The following is a 16,103-nucleotide window of genomic DNA, read 5'->3' on the forward strand; positions in this document are numbered from 1 at the left end:
CAAAAACAGTTCTCCAGATCCTCAAATTATATGCTGTTATAAAACAAAAACATTACTTTTATTTTTGTTTGTTTGTTAGATCTCATCTCCTAACGATAGCACTGTGTTTTTTTGTGATGGTTTCGATAAAAGAAGCTCCCAGTAGTTGTATGTATTCGTGAAAGTGTCAAAATTTTGAACTCGGAGCCTCTGTATCCAGATAATCGTTAGACGTAGGTCGGATTTTATATATGTTCTGAAAAGGCCTTGACTTCAGCTGGAACATACTAAAATTTCAGCTCAATCGGATGAGATTTTTGTTTTGACAGTTATTCAAAATGGGCGGACAGAAACGTCAAATCTAGCTGGCGACCACGTCATCTTGTAGATTTCGGTCATTTTATCTTAAGTTCCCAAAAAATTGGATAATTTTTATCCAAATACTTCTACAATAAAGCTTTAGAAAGATCATTATATGCAATGTTATAACATAAATCATGCGTTCTTAGGAAATTAATAGTGAAAAAAAGTATTTTAATTAAAAAAATGAAGGAAATCGAAGTGGATTATTCTTGCCGTTCTTGCCAGATAAATTTAGAATAGATTTGGGCAAATTACTACTCTGAAATCGATTTTGGAATTGAACCTCCAGATAACTTTTTCACGGAGCTGTTTTTTTTTGACAAAATACCTATATTTGCATTTCGTTGACTATTACTGAAACTACAAGTATCCTTTTGAGGATCATTGTACCTTACTTGGTACATAACATATCCCTACACTGAGAAAAAAGAGGGTGCGATTAACTTTTTTTCCTCGTAACTTTAACACTTTTTAGGTGTAAAAATATATCAACATTTTTTAATGTTAATTTTACACCTTTTTAAGGGTAAAATTAACATGAAAAAGGGTTAATTTAACCCCTAATACACCTAAAAAGGGTTATATTTACACCGATTTCGGATCAATAATGCAGGGTAAAATTAACATTTCCGGAATGTTATTTTAACTTTTTCGGATTTCTCTCTCAGTCAGTGTTGACATGGTAGACAGGATCGGTGAAGACTATCAATAAGTGTTAGAATTAATGAAAGTCTCACAAACAGCAGAGTCCAAAGTCACCCGCAACGACGGTATATGAACGGAATGCACTTAGAAAGCTCTATAATTTAGAAAAAAAAAATCCAAGATGATTCTACAATAAAAGTCGTAAGGGGTGTAAAAGCCAATTATGTTCATTTCCAATTGAACGATCTCTAGGCACAAATGGTGATGACTACAAGACACGCCATGCGGGTGAATGTCGCATTGATGTTGAATGTCCTGCCGTGTGTCACTGTGAACGTACCACGGTGGATTGTTCAGCGAGGGGTTTAAAGGAGATTCCCCGTGACATTCCCCTGCACACCACCGAACTCCTGCTAAATGACAATGACTTGGGTCGCATAAAGTCTGATGGTTTGTTTGGACGACTACCCAATTTGGTGAAATTGGATTTGAGACGCAATAAAATAACAGGAATCGAACGGAATTCCTTTGAGGGTGCATCGAAGATACAGGATCTCGTGTTGGCAGAAAATAAAATTCCAGAGATACACAACAAGATGTTCCTCGGTCTGCACAATTTGAAGTCTCTCTCCCTCTACGATAATTCGATATCATGCGTTATGCCTGGGTCATTTGACTATCTAACATCTCTCCATACCCTGTAAATATTTATTTAAGAGACTGAAGTCTCTCCACTAATGGACTGCATTTGGCTAAAGTATCTCTTGTTTGCAGAAATTTGGGATCAAATCCATTCAATTGCAACTGCCATTTGGCATGGTTCTCAGATTGGCTGAAGAAGCGGGGGCTGTCGGGAGCTAATCCCAGATGTGCAGCCCCACCGAAGGTGGTTGATGTGCCATTGAGAGAATTGCCACATCATGAATTCAAGTGCACGAGTGATGCTGACCAGGGATGTCTCGGGGAGGGTTACTGTCCACCACAGTGCACGTGTCTTGGTACTGTGGTGAGGTGTTCAAGGAATAAACTTAAAGAAATACCCAAAGGCATTCCTGCTGAGACATCAGAACTGTATCTTGAATCAAATGAAATTACCATGATTCATCCAGACAGAATAAGTCATCTCAAGAGTTTAACACGGCTGTAAGTATATCGATTATTTTACACTTAAAGAAAAGGTTTGTAGCAATGTTTGTAAAAGTTTGTCAAAAGGATGTTCTTTATTTTTCTAAAGCGAAAAAAATGTCAAATTGACGAAAGAACATCCTTTTAACGAACTTTTACGAAATAATGTTAAGCAAACTTTTTTTATGTTTGGAATGTTGTAAGTTTTATAATTTCCTTTTTTAAGGTTGTAACCCAGATAACAAATAATTCGTGTTTTTAGAACCAAAAATTCTATAAAGTTCTACACAGAAAAAATATTTTGTAAAAATGCTCGTAAATGTTTGTGAATTCCTATGGACGAGTTACGAAATGCTCGTGAAACGTATAACCCACAAACAAGTTCGTAAAAGTTTGTACTTTTTTCACAAACATTGTTCGTAACATGATCATTTGACGAACATTTTCTGTACTTTTACAAACATTTGTTCGTAAATGTTCGTAAACACACAAAAAATGTTCGTAGAATTTTGTCATTTGTTCGTAAATGTTCGTGAAATGTTCGACAGGATAACAAATATTTACGAACAAATGACAAAATTTTACGAACATTTTTTGTGTGTTTACGAACATTTACGAACAAATATTTGTGAAAGTACATTTTTTGTCAAATGATCATTTTACGAACAATGTTTGTGAAAAAGTACAAACTTTTACGAACATGTTTGTGGGTTATACGATTCACGAGCATTTTGTAACTCTCCCATAGGAATTCACAAACATTTACGAACATTTTTACAAAATATTTTTTCTGTGTATAAGAAACATGATAAAAATTCGTAATAGGAATTTTCAGATGATGGAAAATTAATGTATTCAATCAAAAATAAAATTTTATTGACAGTCCTTTAAACCTACTAAATTGAATTGAATTCACTAAATTAAATGTTTCGAAAAATTTACAAATAACAAATATACTTCAGCCGAGATAAAATATCCAAGCAATTACTGCAATGCCACGCCAATACGGTAAAAAATTTCGGCACATATTTGTTCCAAGAATTAGCTCGACCACGGACACCATAATTTTTAGTACAATCTTGTTTATTTTACGAGACTCAAAAAGATAATCAATATTAGTAACGAATTTGTTCCAAAACGTAGCTCGCCCACGAACACAGAGGTAAAGTTTGAAGAACGCTGAGGTATAACGCAATTGGTCATACAGTTTTCATAGAAGGCGTGGCCTATTTTTCCAGTAAAACTCATTGAGAACATCTGATAAAACCTCTCAGAATAACACGTTAAATATTGGATTACTTTTATTTTATAAACTACGACATTCCAAAGGAACGTCTAAGTAACTTAGCTGTAAATTTCTTTCAATTTCCTAATGTATAAATCTTATCTACGATGCAGGGACTTGAGTAACAACCAAATAAACATGCTGTCAAACTACACATTCAGCAATCTCTCCAAGTTATCAACCTTGTAAGTTGTTTGATCATCCACAATTTAGCCCCCACACACACTATTTTTCGCCCTAGAGAGAGAAAATCAATTAACATGGTAAAATTTCATGTTTCACTTGACAGAATCATTAGTTACAATAAATTGCAATGTGTGCAGAGACATGCGCTCAGTGGACTGAAGAATCTCCGTGTTCTATCCCTCCATGGCAATCAAATCTCCCAGATTCCGGACGGCAGTTTCAGCGACCTCACAGCAATAACTCACATGTAAGTCATTTATAATTGTAATCGTACTGCCACATCACTTTTATCTCTCTTCCGAGGAATATTTTGAATTTGAAGAATGCCACCGCAATCCCTCACATGAGTCCGTTCCGTATGGCATGCAGCGGAAAACTATTCCAGATGGGAAAATTTTTGGAGGGAGAATTGCATGAATTTATTTGTGGAATTGTTTAGTTGAGGTTTTTTTTCTTTCAGTGGAAAAGAGATTTATATTCCTGGACAGATTTCTATTATTTGCAGAAGTAGATTTGAGATTAGAAAAATAGAGATCCCACTTCTGAAATCTCTGACATCAGTGATATAAATGACTGCAATAGATGATAAAAGTATTCCTTTGTTTTTTTTTGGACTGTAAAAGGCTATTAAGGTTTTGATCCTGATTCAATTCAAAGCTTGTTTTTTTGCCTAGAAAATTACAATTTATTTCTTGTTTTTCATTTTAAAAAGAAATTTATTGAAATTGAAATTTATAAAGACAACGTACCTTTGTAGACGAAATGTATCAAAAACGAAAAGTTCAAAAATTAACCGTACCTTAGACGAAATTTTCAAATACGTATTGCTAAAGACGAAGAATCCCCAAAAACAAAATAATTCCAAAGACGAAAAGTTCAGAATCGAACCACATCAAAGACGAAATTTTCAAATACGAATTACTAAAGACGAAGAAACCCCGAATATGAAATATTTCAAAGACGAAAAATTCAGAAACGAACCCTACCAAAGACGGAATGTGCAAAGACGAACTTTATGAAGATACAAGACCTTGATAGACGAATTGTCATAGATATTTCGTCTATGTAGGGTAAAGTGGTACAAGTTGGACAGTGGTACAAATTGGACAATGGTACAATTTGGACAGGGCTTTTTATCTTGATAAATTTAGTACTGCATTTTTATTTGTATATTTTTAATGCTTTAGTTTTATAATTTGGTTTCTAGTGCTTAAAAACAAATTTTGTACTGTATTTATCAAGAAAAAAGCCATGTCCAACTTGTACCGGCGAATTGTCCAACTTGTAACACTAATTCCAAATTATACACTTTACCCTATATTTCGTATATATGATATCAAAAGCGAAAAGTTTCCAAAGTGTACAAACGAGGATATGCACCAAAGACGAAATATGCAAAGACGAAATTTCTGAAGACGATTTACTTTCACACACGAAATGCCGTAAGTAAATTGTATCAAAGACTAATAATTCAGAAAAAACAGTACCAAAGACGAAATTTATGAAAACGAAGGACCCTCAAAAACGAAATGGCCAAAGACAAAATATGTTGAAGACGAAAATTCTTTCCATTTATAAAAATTCATTAATGGTAATCGAATGATATTATTTTACCGATGTTGTCTTCTGATTAAATTTATGTTTCTCTGTCCAATATACTCACTATTTTTAATTATATTTCAATTTCCTTAAGGTATTTTAAAGTAACTATTGTTACATGTATCAAATTTTTGTTTATCTGATAATCTACACAAGTAGGGGAAGGCTTTCATGCTTTGCACACACTCTGGATCTGGATTCGAAGACTTCATATTAGGTGTGACTCCTTCATAATCACACATATTGTGATACTCCGATTTTCTAACAGATGCTCCGATCGAGCTGAACTTCACAGGGCATAACTATGTTTTGAACGGTGTCAGCCAAAATCCCGAAAGCCAAGATCCCGAATTTTCAAAATCCTGAAAGGGATGAAATCATATGGGAGATAATGTATAGAATAATTTCCCAAGATACAGAAAATTTCCCTTTGCCTCCAGCAAGCGCGTACAATCGTGGGAGTAGCTATAACACTTTTAAGAATTCGGGATTTTGGCTTTCGGGATTTTGACTTGGACCCGCTTTGAACATCCCTGATGCCGAAAATCATAAGCCGGCAATTTCGTATCCGGCCGGCCGTCCGGGCGTCCGTAGTACGCAATATCTCCCATTTGGAAAGAGATATCTTCATAATTTTTTTTTAATATATATATATAAAAAGCGGGAGAAGCAACGTGACACATGCTGTCGCGCCATTTTTCTCTCTCTCTCTCTGTATATATAATATATATTATATATATATATATATATATATATATATATTTTTTTTTTTCTTTGAGTAGACTCTGTATATATATTATATTTCGCGGGTCGTGAACTTTTTCGCGGATTTTCGTGGCTAGCGAAATTTTTCGCAGATTTTCGTCGCTCGCGAAATTTATCTCGGATTTTCGTGGCTCGCGAAATTTTTCGCGGATTTTCCTGGCTCACAAAATTTATCGCGTGTCGCGAAATTTTTCGCGAATTTTCATGGGCCGTGAAATTTTTCGCGGATTTTCGTTGCTCGCGAAATTTTTCACGGATTTTCGTGGCTCGCGAAAATTTATCGCGGATTTTCGTGGCTCACGAAATTTTTCGCGGATTTTCGTGGCTCACGAAATTTATCGCGTGTCGCGAAATTTTTCGCGGATTTTCGCGGGCTGCGAACTTTTTCACGGATTTTCACAGGTCGTGAACTTTTTTGTGGATTTTCGCGGGTCGTGAATAATTTCCCGGATTTTCGCGAATTTTCATGGGCCGTGAAATTTTCTCGGATTTTCGCGGCTCGCGAAATTTTTGGTGGATTTTCACGGGTCGTGAACTTTTCCGCGGATTTTCGCGGGTCGTGAATGATTTCGCGGCTCACGAAATTTTTCGCGGATTTTCACGGGTCGTGAACTTTTCCGCGGATTTTCGCGGGTCGTGAATAATTTCGCATGTCGCGAATTTTCATGGGCCATGAAATTTTTCGCAGATTTTCACGGGTCACGAAATTTTTCGCGGATTTTCGTGGCTCACGAAATTTTTCGCGGATTTTCATAGTTTCCGAGACAATCGACTTTAAAGATTTTTAGATACTTTTATGCATTTCTCAACCAATTTTTTTTCATTCCTTTAAGAATTATTTAACGAATTTGTGTTCGAGTTTACCACAATCCAAATTTGCAATGAAGGAATCTCACCTCTATAAGCTGCTCTAGGCTTATCACTGGTTTTTCCTATATTCCTTTAATGAATCTGACCAAATTTTTTCAGGAAATGTGTGACTTAAGACTAGCCATACAGAAGAGTGTCGAAGCCTAAAAGTCTTTCCCTAATTAAATATTTTCCCATAAAGTTTCTGTTTCTTTCGCGTTCACTGATTGGCTGGAGCTTAAAAGCATTCAAATAGTTTGCCAATCAGAGAACACCATAGGATTGAAATATTTTATAGGATTGAATATTTTATTACGCACATGAATAATAAACATGGAGATTAAGTTCTCACCACAGATCTTAAATTATTACTGAAATTCTCAGTGGTATAAGCCACCCCCTTGACACCCTTTCTACCCTCTTGTTCCAGTGCTCTGGGCAGCAATCCTCTGTACTGCGATTGTTCGCTTAAGTGGCTGTCGGAGTGGGTGAAACTGGACTATGTAGAGCCAGGAATAGCCCGATGTGCTGAACCTGAGACGATGCGTGATAAATTGCTCCTCTCCACTCCGGCTAGCTATTTTGTCTGTCGTGGTCGTGTCAGCAATGACATTCTGTCCAAGTGCGATGCATGCTACACATTTCCCTGCCACAATGATGCCCAGTGTCATCCACTTCCGGAGCGCCAATATGAGTGTCGATGTACGCCTGGGTATCATGGTGAGCACTGTGAATATATGATTGATGCTTGCTATGGCAATCCCTGTCGACACAATTCCACGTGTTCGGTACTGGAGGAGGGTAGATTTAGCTGCCAGTGCATTCCAGGGTATACTGGAGCACGATGTGAGAGTAACATCGATGACTGTGCTGAGAACAAGTGTCAGAACAATGGGACATGCATAGATGGGGTGGAAATGTACACATGCGCCTGTCCGGCAGGATTCACGGGTGAACTGTGCGAGAGTAAGATCCCCTTCTGCACGGATACCTTCAATCCATGCCTCAATGGTGCCAAATGCATGGATCACTTCACCCACTACTCATGCGAATGTGCTCCTGGTTTCCGGGGGGACAATTGCTCGGAAAATATTGATGATTGCCAGAACCATCTGTGTCAGAATGGTGGGATTTGTGTGGATGGGATCAATGATTACGTTTGCAAGTGCCCGGATGATTTTACGGGGAAATTCTGCGAAGGAGCCCCCATGGTGGCCATGATGTATCCCCAAACATCTCCCTGTCAGCACCATGAATGCAAACATGGTGTCTGCTTCCAGCCAAATCCCTCATCTGCTGACTATGTCTGTAAGTGTGCTCCTGGCTATTCCGGGAAGCGTTGTGAGTACCTCACCAGTCTGTCCTTTGTCCATAATAATTCCTTCGTGGAAATGGAACCCCTTCGGACGAAACCCGAAGCCAATGTAACCATTGTCTTCAGCACCACTCAGCAGAATGGAATCCTCATGTATGATGGACATATGGAACACCTGGCTGTTGAATTGTTCAACGGACGAATTCGCGTGAGCTATGACGTGGGAAACTATCCCGTGTCCACCATGTACAGCTTCGAGATGGTTTCCGATGGGAGATATCACATGGTGGAACTTCTGGCCATCAACAAAAATTTCACATTGCGTGTTAATCGGGGATTGGCCAGATCTATCATCAATGAGGGCAGCAAAGATTTCCTCAAACTATCTGCCCCAATGTTCCTGGGTGGATTACCACAGGAGCCAGGACAGCATGCCTTCAATCATTGGCATCTCCGCAACATAACGAGCTTCAAGGGGTGCATGAAGGAAGTGTGGATCAACCATAAGCAGGTGGACTTTGGGAATGCTGCTAGACAGCAGAAAGTGACACCTGGATGCGCCCTCCTCGATTCGGAGTATGAGGGAGAGGTTGATGATGTAATGCAGGAGACACCGCAAATTTTCAAGCAGGTAATTGCACATTTTTTTTTCCTTAGGTTTGCAATTACTCATAGCACGGTTGGGTTAACAGATTAAAATTTTCAGGATACCTTCACAAAGTCAATAATAAATATTTTAATAGAAATATTTATCTAACAAGGGTTGTAATTCCTAATACCAAATCAGGATTGTTTTCTAGAGAACTAGGATCTATCTCCAATTTTAATTCCTTGTTAAAACAGGTGAAATTTCAGGTTTTGGAACAAAAATAAAAAAAAAATCGATTTTTACAGAATTTTTAAGGATTTAAAAGAATTCTCAAATATAGGGGAAAGTGCCCATGCTTTGCACGGTCCCAAGCTTTACAATGACTAAATTCTTCCTGTTTCTGAATAAATGTGACTCCGCAATATGTTTTAAAAATAGGACACTGTCCCCTAGTTTTTAAAATATGGGTGCGATGAGTCATATTTATTGAAAAACATAGGAAAAATTTAGTCATTATAAAGCTTGAGACCGTTGAAGGCATGGACACTTTCCCCTACAATTTACTTATTTCAATTAGCTTTATCTCTCTGAATCTTTTATTCCTCATGCCTTTTGGTTTTCTGTTACTTCCAGGAAATGCTTTTATGTAATTTTAGCAAGTTATTTCCTTAATCAATTTACGCGAAATACTTACGTGCAGAGTGCATTATAAATGTAATGAAACGAATGAAACCTATAGAAAGCAGATTTAGAACAACGCAGGGTTATGCCTTTACATAGTAAAAAATAGTTTTTACATTTTACATGTAAAAAATATGTAAAATGTAGAAAAGGAAAATTAAGCATTTTTGGATCTTGTAAACATTTCCTGTAAGCAATATCAATATTAATCAAGAAGAAAATTTTGTTATGAAAACCTATTGATGTGAAGTAAGTCATCGATTTTGTACACATAAAATATACTCTCTGTGGTAAAATAACGTTACTACAGTGGGACCTCGATAGAGTCAACTAACTATTTCCAGGCTTGTTGACTCCATTGGATTCGGTGACTCTATCGGAGTCTGAAAAAAATCAATTAAAATGTGAAATTTTGATATAAAAGGGTATTATTTTTTGTTTGTACTAGATAATTGATAAATTTAACACAATAGGGGAAAGTAATCTCCCTTCGAACGTTCTTGCCTTCGAATAATGTGAGTTTCTTTTGTTTTTCGTAAGAGATTTACACTAAATTATCACGCAAATATTAACAATAATTGATGATAAGCCAACTCATATTTAATAGAAATGTGTAATTTTCTTAGGAAAACTAAAAGAAAATTCACATTATTTCTTGTGTTAAAAACGTTACATTGATACACAAAAACACTGATTTAAATTACGAAAAAGTCATAAAATATTATTAGTTCAATAATAATGGAAAAGTTGACTTAAGTTAAATATGGTTAAAGTCCTAGAATCGGCACTGCTTCAGCGTAAAGCGGTTAATATTATGTTCAAATATCCCGCACAATGAGCTTAAAATGATTTCACTTTTATGTAATACACTCATAGCTTTAACACGAAAAGGTTAAAATTGCAAGTAAAGAGCGCACAGCTTCAGCACAAAATGGTTAAAATTGAATATAAAATCCTCACAGCTTTCGAACGAAACATTTAGCAATTTAGATCGTTTTTACTCGGATTCTGTGCAGATTTTATTGAAAATCAATATAATGTCATAATTTCTGTGTGAATTTTTGTTTAATTTGTCTCATTTTAATAATGAAGCGCGATGGATTTTAGAATATTATCACAGAAACATTTATTACAACAGTGTTAACAAGGAGATAATGATTCTCTTCATGAACTTTGTTTTCTGGAATGTGATGTCTTGGACATGTTATATAGCAAAACTCCCAAAAAAAATTATCGTTATGAAGAGAGCAGGAAATAAATCTTAATTTCAATGATTTTTACAATATTGATGATTAGCAGAAACCACAGAACAATTGGAAAACTCCCTGAGCATGTAGATATAAAAGTTCAAAAATTATTAATCGTTTAGATTAGATGGTTACTATTATATTGGTTCAACCGGGTAGTAGAAAATTTGAATTGGAAATTTCAGTAAATTTCATCATGTATTTTAGACGACAAGCTTTCCAGCAAAAAGCCGCAAAATATTTTACTGATTACAGCGAAATCTTTGATTGAATAAAAGATAAAAAAATTGAATTTGATATTTGATGGGTATCAATCAATTTTACATTTTTTACATTTTAACTTTACATGTTGAAAATGCAGAACATGTTAAAGGCTTTTTTTTACTTTTTTAATGTAAAAAATTCGCCCAACCCTGAGAATAAGTATGAGTGAATAGTAATAGTGCTACAAGTTGTACGGTAGAAGTCATCAAAGTGAAATGAATCATGATATTGCAGCTTTACGCCTAATTTGAAAAGCTAAAAATGAAATTGATGATTAAATTTGTAGATTTTACTTAAGGGATTACATGGACAACAAAGACTAAAAAAACAGTATTATTTTCATTTTTTTTTTTTTTTTCAAAATAATAAAAAGTATTTTTAATTTAAGCCAAGCTCTCAAGCATATAAAAGAAATTATTTAAACTATATTTTCTAAAATTTTCATTATAAAAATTTAAAAAAATCAGCCTTTTTTAAGAGCTGATTTTTGGAGACTTTTCTTTGAAAAAAAAACTTATTTTACGATATAGTCTATAAACTATTGTTTTACAGAAGAGTTAAATAAAATGAATTTTAAATTAATTGCTGCTTCCTTCCCATCGAACTAGACTATAAGATGTCTCGCTCTTCGTTTTGCAAACCGTCTCCTCAAAATGATACTGTTCTAACTGAATTTTCTTTGTATGTGCAATCGTAACAAACGACGCTTCATGATACGTCATTAGCAACAAATGGTGATACAAATTAAATGCACTTAGGACAGTTTCACTTTGAGGAGGCGAAAAGTTTTCAATATTTCGAAGCTTTAGCCGTTGAGGACACGATAGAAATACAATATTTTATGGAATTAAATACTTATTTATAACTGCAAAGGAATTGTGTCAAATTTTGGACAGCTTGTAATATCGGACACTTCTTTTGTTACTTTGAAAAACATAAATTTTTGTTGTTTTTTTTCAATCTCTAGGGGTTCAACAATGTATAAATGATAAAGAAACAAAATAGCGTCATTTTTATGAACAAGATGTTGTAGAATAATCCTTCTAAGAGTTCAGGTTGAGCAAAGGTTTACGTGCAGCTTGCTGTCCGATATAGCATACAAACAATATCTATATTTTTATTCGGTGGCAGCCAAAATCCCGAATTTTCAAAATCCTAAAAGGGATGAAATTATATGGAGGTAAATGTTTAGAATAATTTCCCAAGACACGGAAAATATCCCTTTGCCTCCAGCGAGCGCGAGTGCCATCGTGAAAGTAGCTATGGCATTTTTAAGAATTCGGGATTTTGGCTTTCGGGATTTTGACCGGAACCCATTTTTATTCAATTTTGAAATTATTGGAAATGTTTTCTAAGGTTTCAAATAGGGTAAGTGTGCCAAATTCCGGCCAGCTTGTAATTCCGGCCACCTTTTTTGTTCCTCAAATTTCCATGAATTTTTACTTTTTGCATACTCTGTTCTCTGGAGATTATACAATGCAAATAAATAATAGAAAATATCGCTTCGACAAAAGAAATGACGTGAAAAAGACATTGGAAGAATTCCCGAAGGGCGAGAATGAATGTGGCCAAAATAGGACAACAAATCTATATCTATATTTTTATTCATTTTAAAATGTATTAAGAATGATTTTAGAGTAAGTAGAGACGATAAACTGTCTACCACGTTCCAAGCAACACTCCTTAAAAAGAAGGAATAAAAAAATCAATTTTTATTAAAAATATTACATTTCAAACTTGAGACTTTGGCGTTTACATGCAACTATGCCCAAATTTTACACACTTACCCTAATATTTCTAAGTCAGAAAAAATCATTTTGTAATTAATATAAACGTTGAATTTTAAATTTAGGACTTTGAGTCTTATACTCAATATGTCCGAAATTAGGCGCAGCACTTGCAAGTCTTTTTTTCACAAATTGTAAAGGAGAAATTAATTTGCTGCCTAATTGTGCCTCAGTCTGCCATATTTACAAATATTTGCAAAATTATTCTACAGACAAATTGTAACGTATTTCCCCTGGCGGTTGTCACGTGGACTTTCCACGTTCAGTAGAGTTTGATTGTACCATAATTACTATTTCTTTGCTCTATAGTTGAACATGGTTAATCTACAATTATGCAAAATATGTGCCCTTGGACTAAGTTCTATAGGTTTTTCTAAAGATTTAATAAATTTAAATAGGGTTTTCTCCTGTGCATAATATAGATCTATAGATTTAATTCTCACTGAGATAAGAAAATTGTTGGAGGTTAACTCTTTTTTTCTTGTAAATTAAAATCCTTAAAAGTTATTCATGCATTGAAAGTTGAGAGGTAATACTTCATCTCGAAATATCCCAATTCCTCTATGGAAAAATGTGCAGAAATATCTAGGTACAAGTGTTTATTTTTTTTTAATTGCTACTGCTCTTGGCATAACTGAAAGTTTCACGATGGTAATGGATGAAAATATGTATATAGTATAGATGAAAGTTTTCAAGTAGAATTCACGATGAGGGTGTAAAAAAAAATCTCGAGAAAGTAAATTTGTTGGAGATTAAAATTTTTGAACTAGGGAAAAAAGTATAATATTGATATATCATGAACAGAGATAATATTAATTGTGACATTTTCCCTGTATAGCGATAGGGTGGCAGGGGAAAAAAATGTCTGATGGGAGGGTGATTCAGCACATAAAATTGTTGGTAATTTCGCGTCGAGTGATACAATTAAACATTTTTAATTGCACCCGGACACTCCATCGTGAGGAGAAGGTAATTACATTTGGCTGTTTGTTGACACAATTGCAGGTGGATCCGTGTGAGAATCACAAATGTCGAAGGGGAGGAAAGTGCGTGTCAAACAGCAATGCTAAGGATGGGTACACGTGCAAGTGCAAGAGTGGCTCCAAGGGGCGCTTCTGCGAGCAAGGTGAGGACATCACCGAGACTTCTGATATCACTGGTACAATTCATTTCATTTTACTAACAAAATATTCATCTTATTTCTTTTTTATGCTGAATAACCTTTTTTTGTCTTTGCTTTTCTTCAACAGAAAAATATACTTTCTCATTTTTTTTATCTTTGCTAATTTTTATTCATAATTTTCTCAATATTTTATTCATTACAATTCTTGCTTTATTATGGTAATTATCTTTGATATCGAGGACACTTTTGATGCTTTTTTGCATAAATTTGCAAAATCAATTTTTATTTAGGAGAGACCGGGGATGTTTGGGATATCAATTGTGTTGTAGTACACTGAGAAAAAAAAGGGGTGCGATTAACTTTTTTCCTCGTAACTTTAACACTTTTTAGATGTAAAAATATATAAACGTTTTTTAATGTTAATTTTACACCTTTTTAAGTGTAAAATTAACATGAAAAAGGGTAATTTTAACCCATAATACACCTAAAAAACATAATATTTACACCGATTTCGGATCAATTATGCAGGGTAAAATTAACATTTCCGGAATGTTATTTTAACTTTTTCGGATTTCTTTTAAGTGTATTATCATTGGAAAAATATAATACATTAAATGCACTCGAAGAAACTACATTACAAAATATTTTGGAATAAAATTCATTGCCCTGAAATAAATCCAAGGGTGGACCAATAACTTTTCGATACTATCGATTCGATAGTATCGATAAATATGTGTCTCTTAGATGTAGTGGAAGACGGATTTTTAAACATTCTGGGACAATAAATAAACAAATTATATGTGTTTGAAATGTTGATAAATGTTTATATTCGCTACAAAAAATGCAACTATCATTACGATTTTTCAGAATCGACTGTCGATACAATCAAAAATAAATTATAACATCACCCTAGGATTTATTTAGAATAAAAACATAGTCAATGAAAAAAGAGATGGCAAAGCGTCCCAGATTTGCGGAATGCTCGACCTAACGAGATAGAATTATCCGTGAGTTATCGTTTTGCATGTTTTTTTGGGTGTATAGGGGAAAGTACTCTCCCTTCGAACGTTCATGGCTTCGAATAATGTGATTTTCTTTTACTTTTCCTCAGAGATTTCCACATAATTGTCACATAATTATAAATAATTGATAATAAGCTAGCTAATATTTAATAGAAATGTTTAAGTCTCTTAGGAAAACGTAAAGAAAATTCACATTATTCGAAGGCATGAACGTTCGAAGGAAGAGTACTTTCCCCTACTGGTTTATTACCGATTAAATTTATTTGCAAATTGAAAAACAATTTTAAACTAAAAAAAATGGCTAAGATGTAACATATTTACGCACAAATAAAACGGGATAATCGAGAAAAATAAATCAATTACTATAACTTGAACAATTAGAAAGATTTCATAAGAAATTAAAGTGATAAGAAAAGTTCAGATCTTTCCAAAAAATCGATATTTAACCAAATTGGTTAAAAAATAAGCCTTCCAAAGTGATTTACTTTTGATCTTAAATAATTCAAAATGGCAAATTTTCCGGTCATAGGTATGTTTGAACGAAATGCTCGCCTAGACTACCTCTAAAACATATCAGAAAATGATTGAAATAGCTTGGGCCAATTTTGAGAAAAACCAAAAATATGGTTTTGGAGGGGTTTAGAGGGGGGGGGGCGTAAGAAAAAAAATTCTAAAGATCAGAGTAACACTACGGAGAGGACTTTCCAATAAAAATCTGTGCCAGTTTTTTTGTAAAATAATTTTAAACTAAATGAAAACTTCAGATTCGAGCTTTTCACTGATCATGTAAATTTATTTTTTACTCCCTGGCACTGTTACTTCATCACTAAACACTATTCACTCCAGTTCTTTGCCAAAAAGGTCATCCTGGCCTTAAGAATTATTCAGCAAATTTTATTTACACTTTGAAGAACTATTAAAAACACTTGCATTGAGGAAACTTGATTAGGGTAAATGTTCTAATTCAAAACTATTTCCAGACGCTTTAACTTTGACAGAAGATTCAACACATTAAGTTCATATTTTTCCTGAAGAGAATTACATAAATTTGCTCCTTGACTCTTCTAGAATGTTACTGTTTAGTGATAATTCTTTAAATATAATTTGAGAACTTCTTAAATACAAGAAAAATACACGAGTGCAAAATGCTTCTATTGGAAACATATTATATATACTTACTATATATAATATATATAATATATATACTTACCACCAGTTTCAGCAACACGTGCCTTATTGGCCAAGCTGAGACTCATCCCTCACCATGCTTGTTCCTTGC

At 34.4% G+C, this 16,103-nt stretch overlaps 1 protein-coding gene across 2 annotated transcripts in view; it reads left to right on the forward strand.

Moving 5' to 3' along the window:
- The window catches only part of LOC129802974 (protein slit), a 161,958-nt gene that overhangs the window by 135,041 nt on the left and 10,814 nt on the right, over nt 1-16,103 (forward strand). Inside the window, exons 12-17 of one of the 2 annotated variants that reach the window (XM_055849240.1) lie at nt 1,240-1,687; nt 1,762-2,130; nt 3,511-3,582; nt 3,687-3,830; nt 7,227-8,742; nt 13,685-13,838. In XM_055849240.1, the coding sequence (XP_055705215.1) occupies nt 1,240-1,687; nt 1,762-2,130; nt 3,511-3,582; nt 3,687-3,830; nt 7,227-8,742; nt 13,685-13,838 (2,703 nt within the window). The remainder of the gene's footprint in view (nt 1-1,239; nt 1,688-1,761; nt 2,131-3,510; nt 3,583-3,686; nt 3,831-7,226; nt 8,743-13,684; nt 13,839-16,103) is intronic. The other variant, XM_055849241.1, reaches the window with a different exon arrangement.

The sequence above is a fragment of the Phlebotomus papatasi genome, chromosome 2 (assembly GCF_024763615.1).
Source record: "Phlebotomus papatasi isolate M1 chromosome 2, Ppap_2.1, whole genome shotgun sequence".
In the NCBI taxonomy this organism is placed as follows: domain Eukaryota; kingdom Metazoa; phylum Arthropoda; class Insecta; order Diptera; family Psychodidae; genus Phlebotomus; species Phlebotomus papatasi.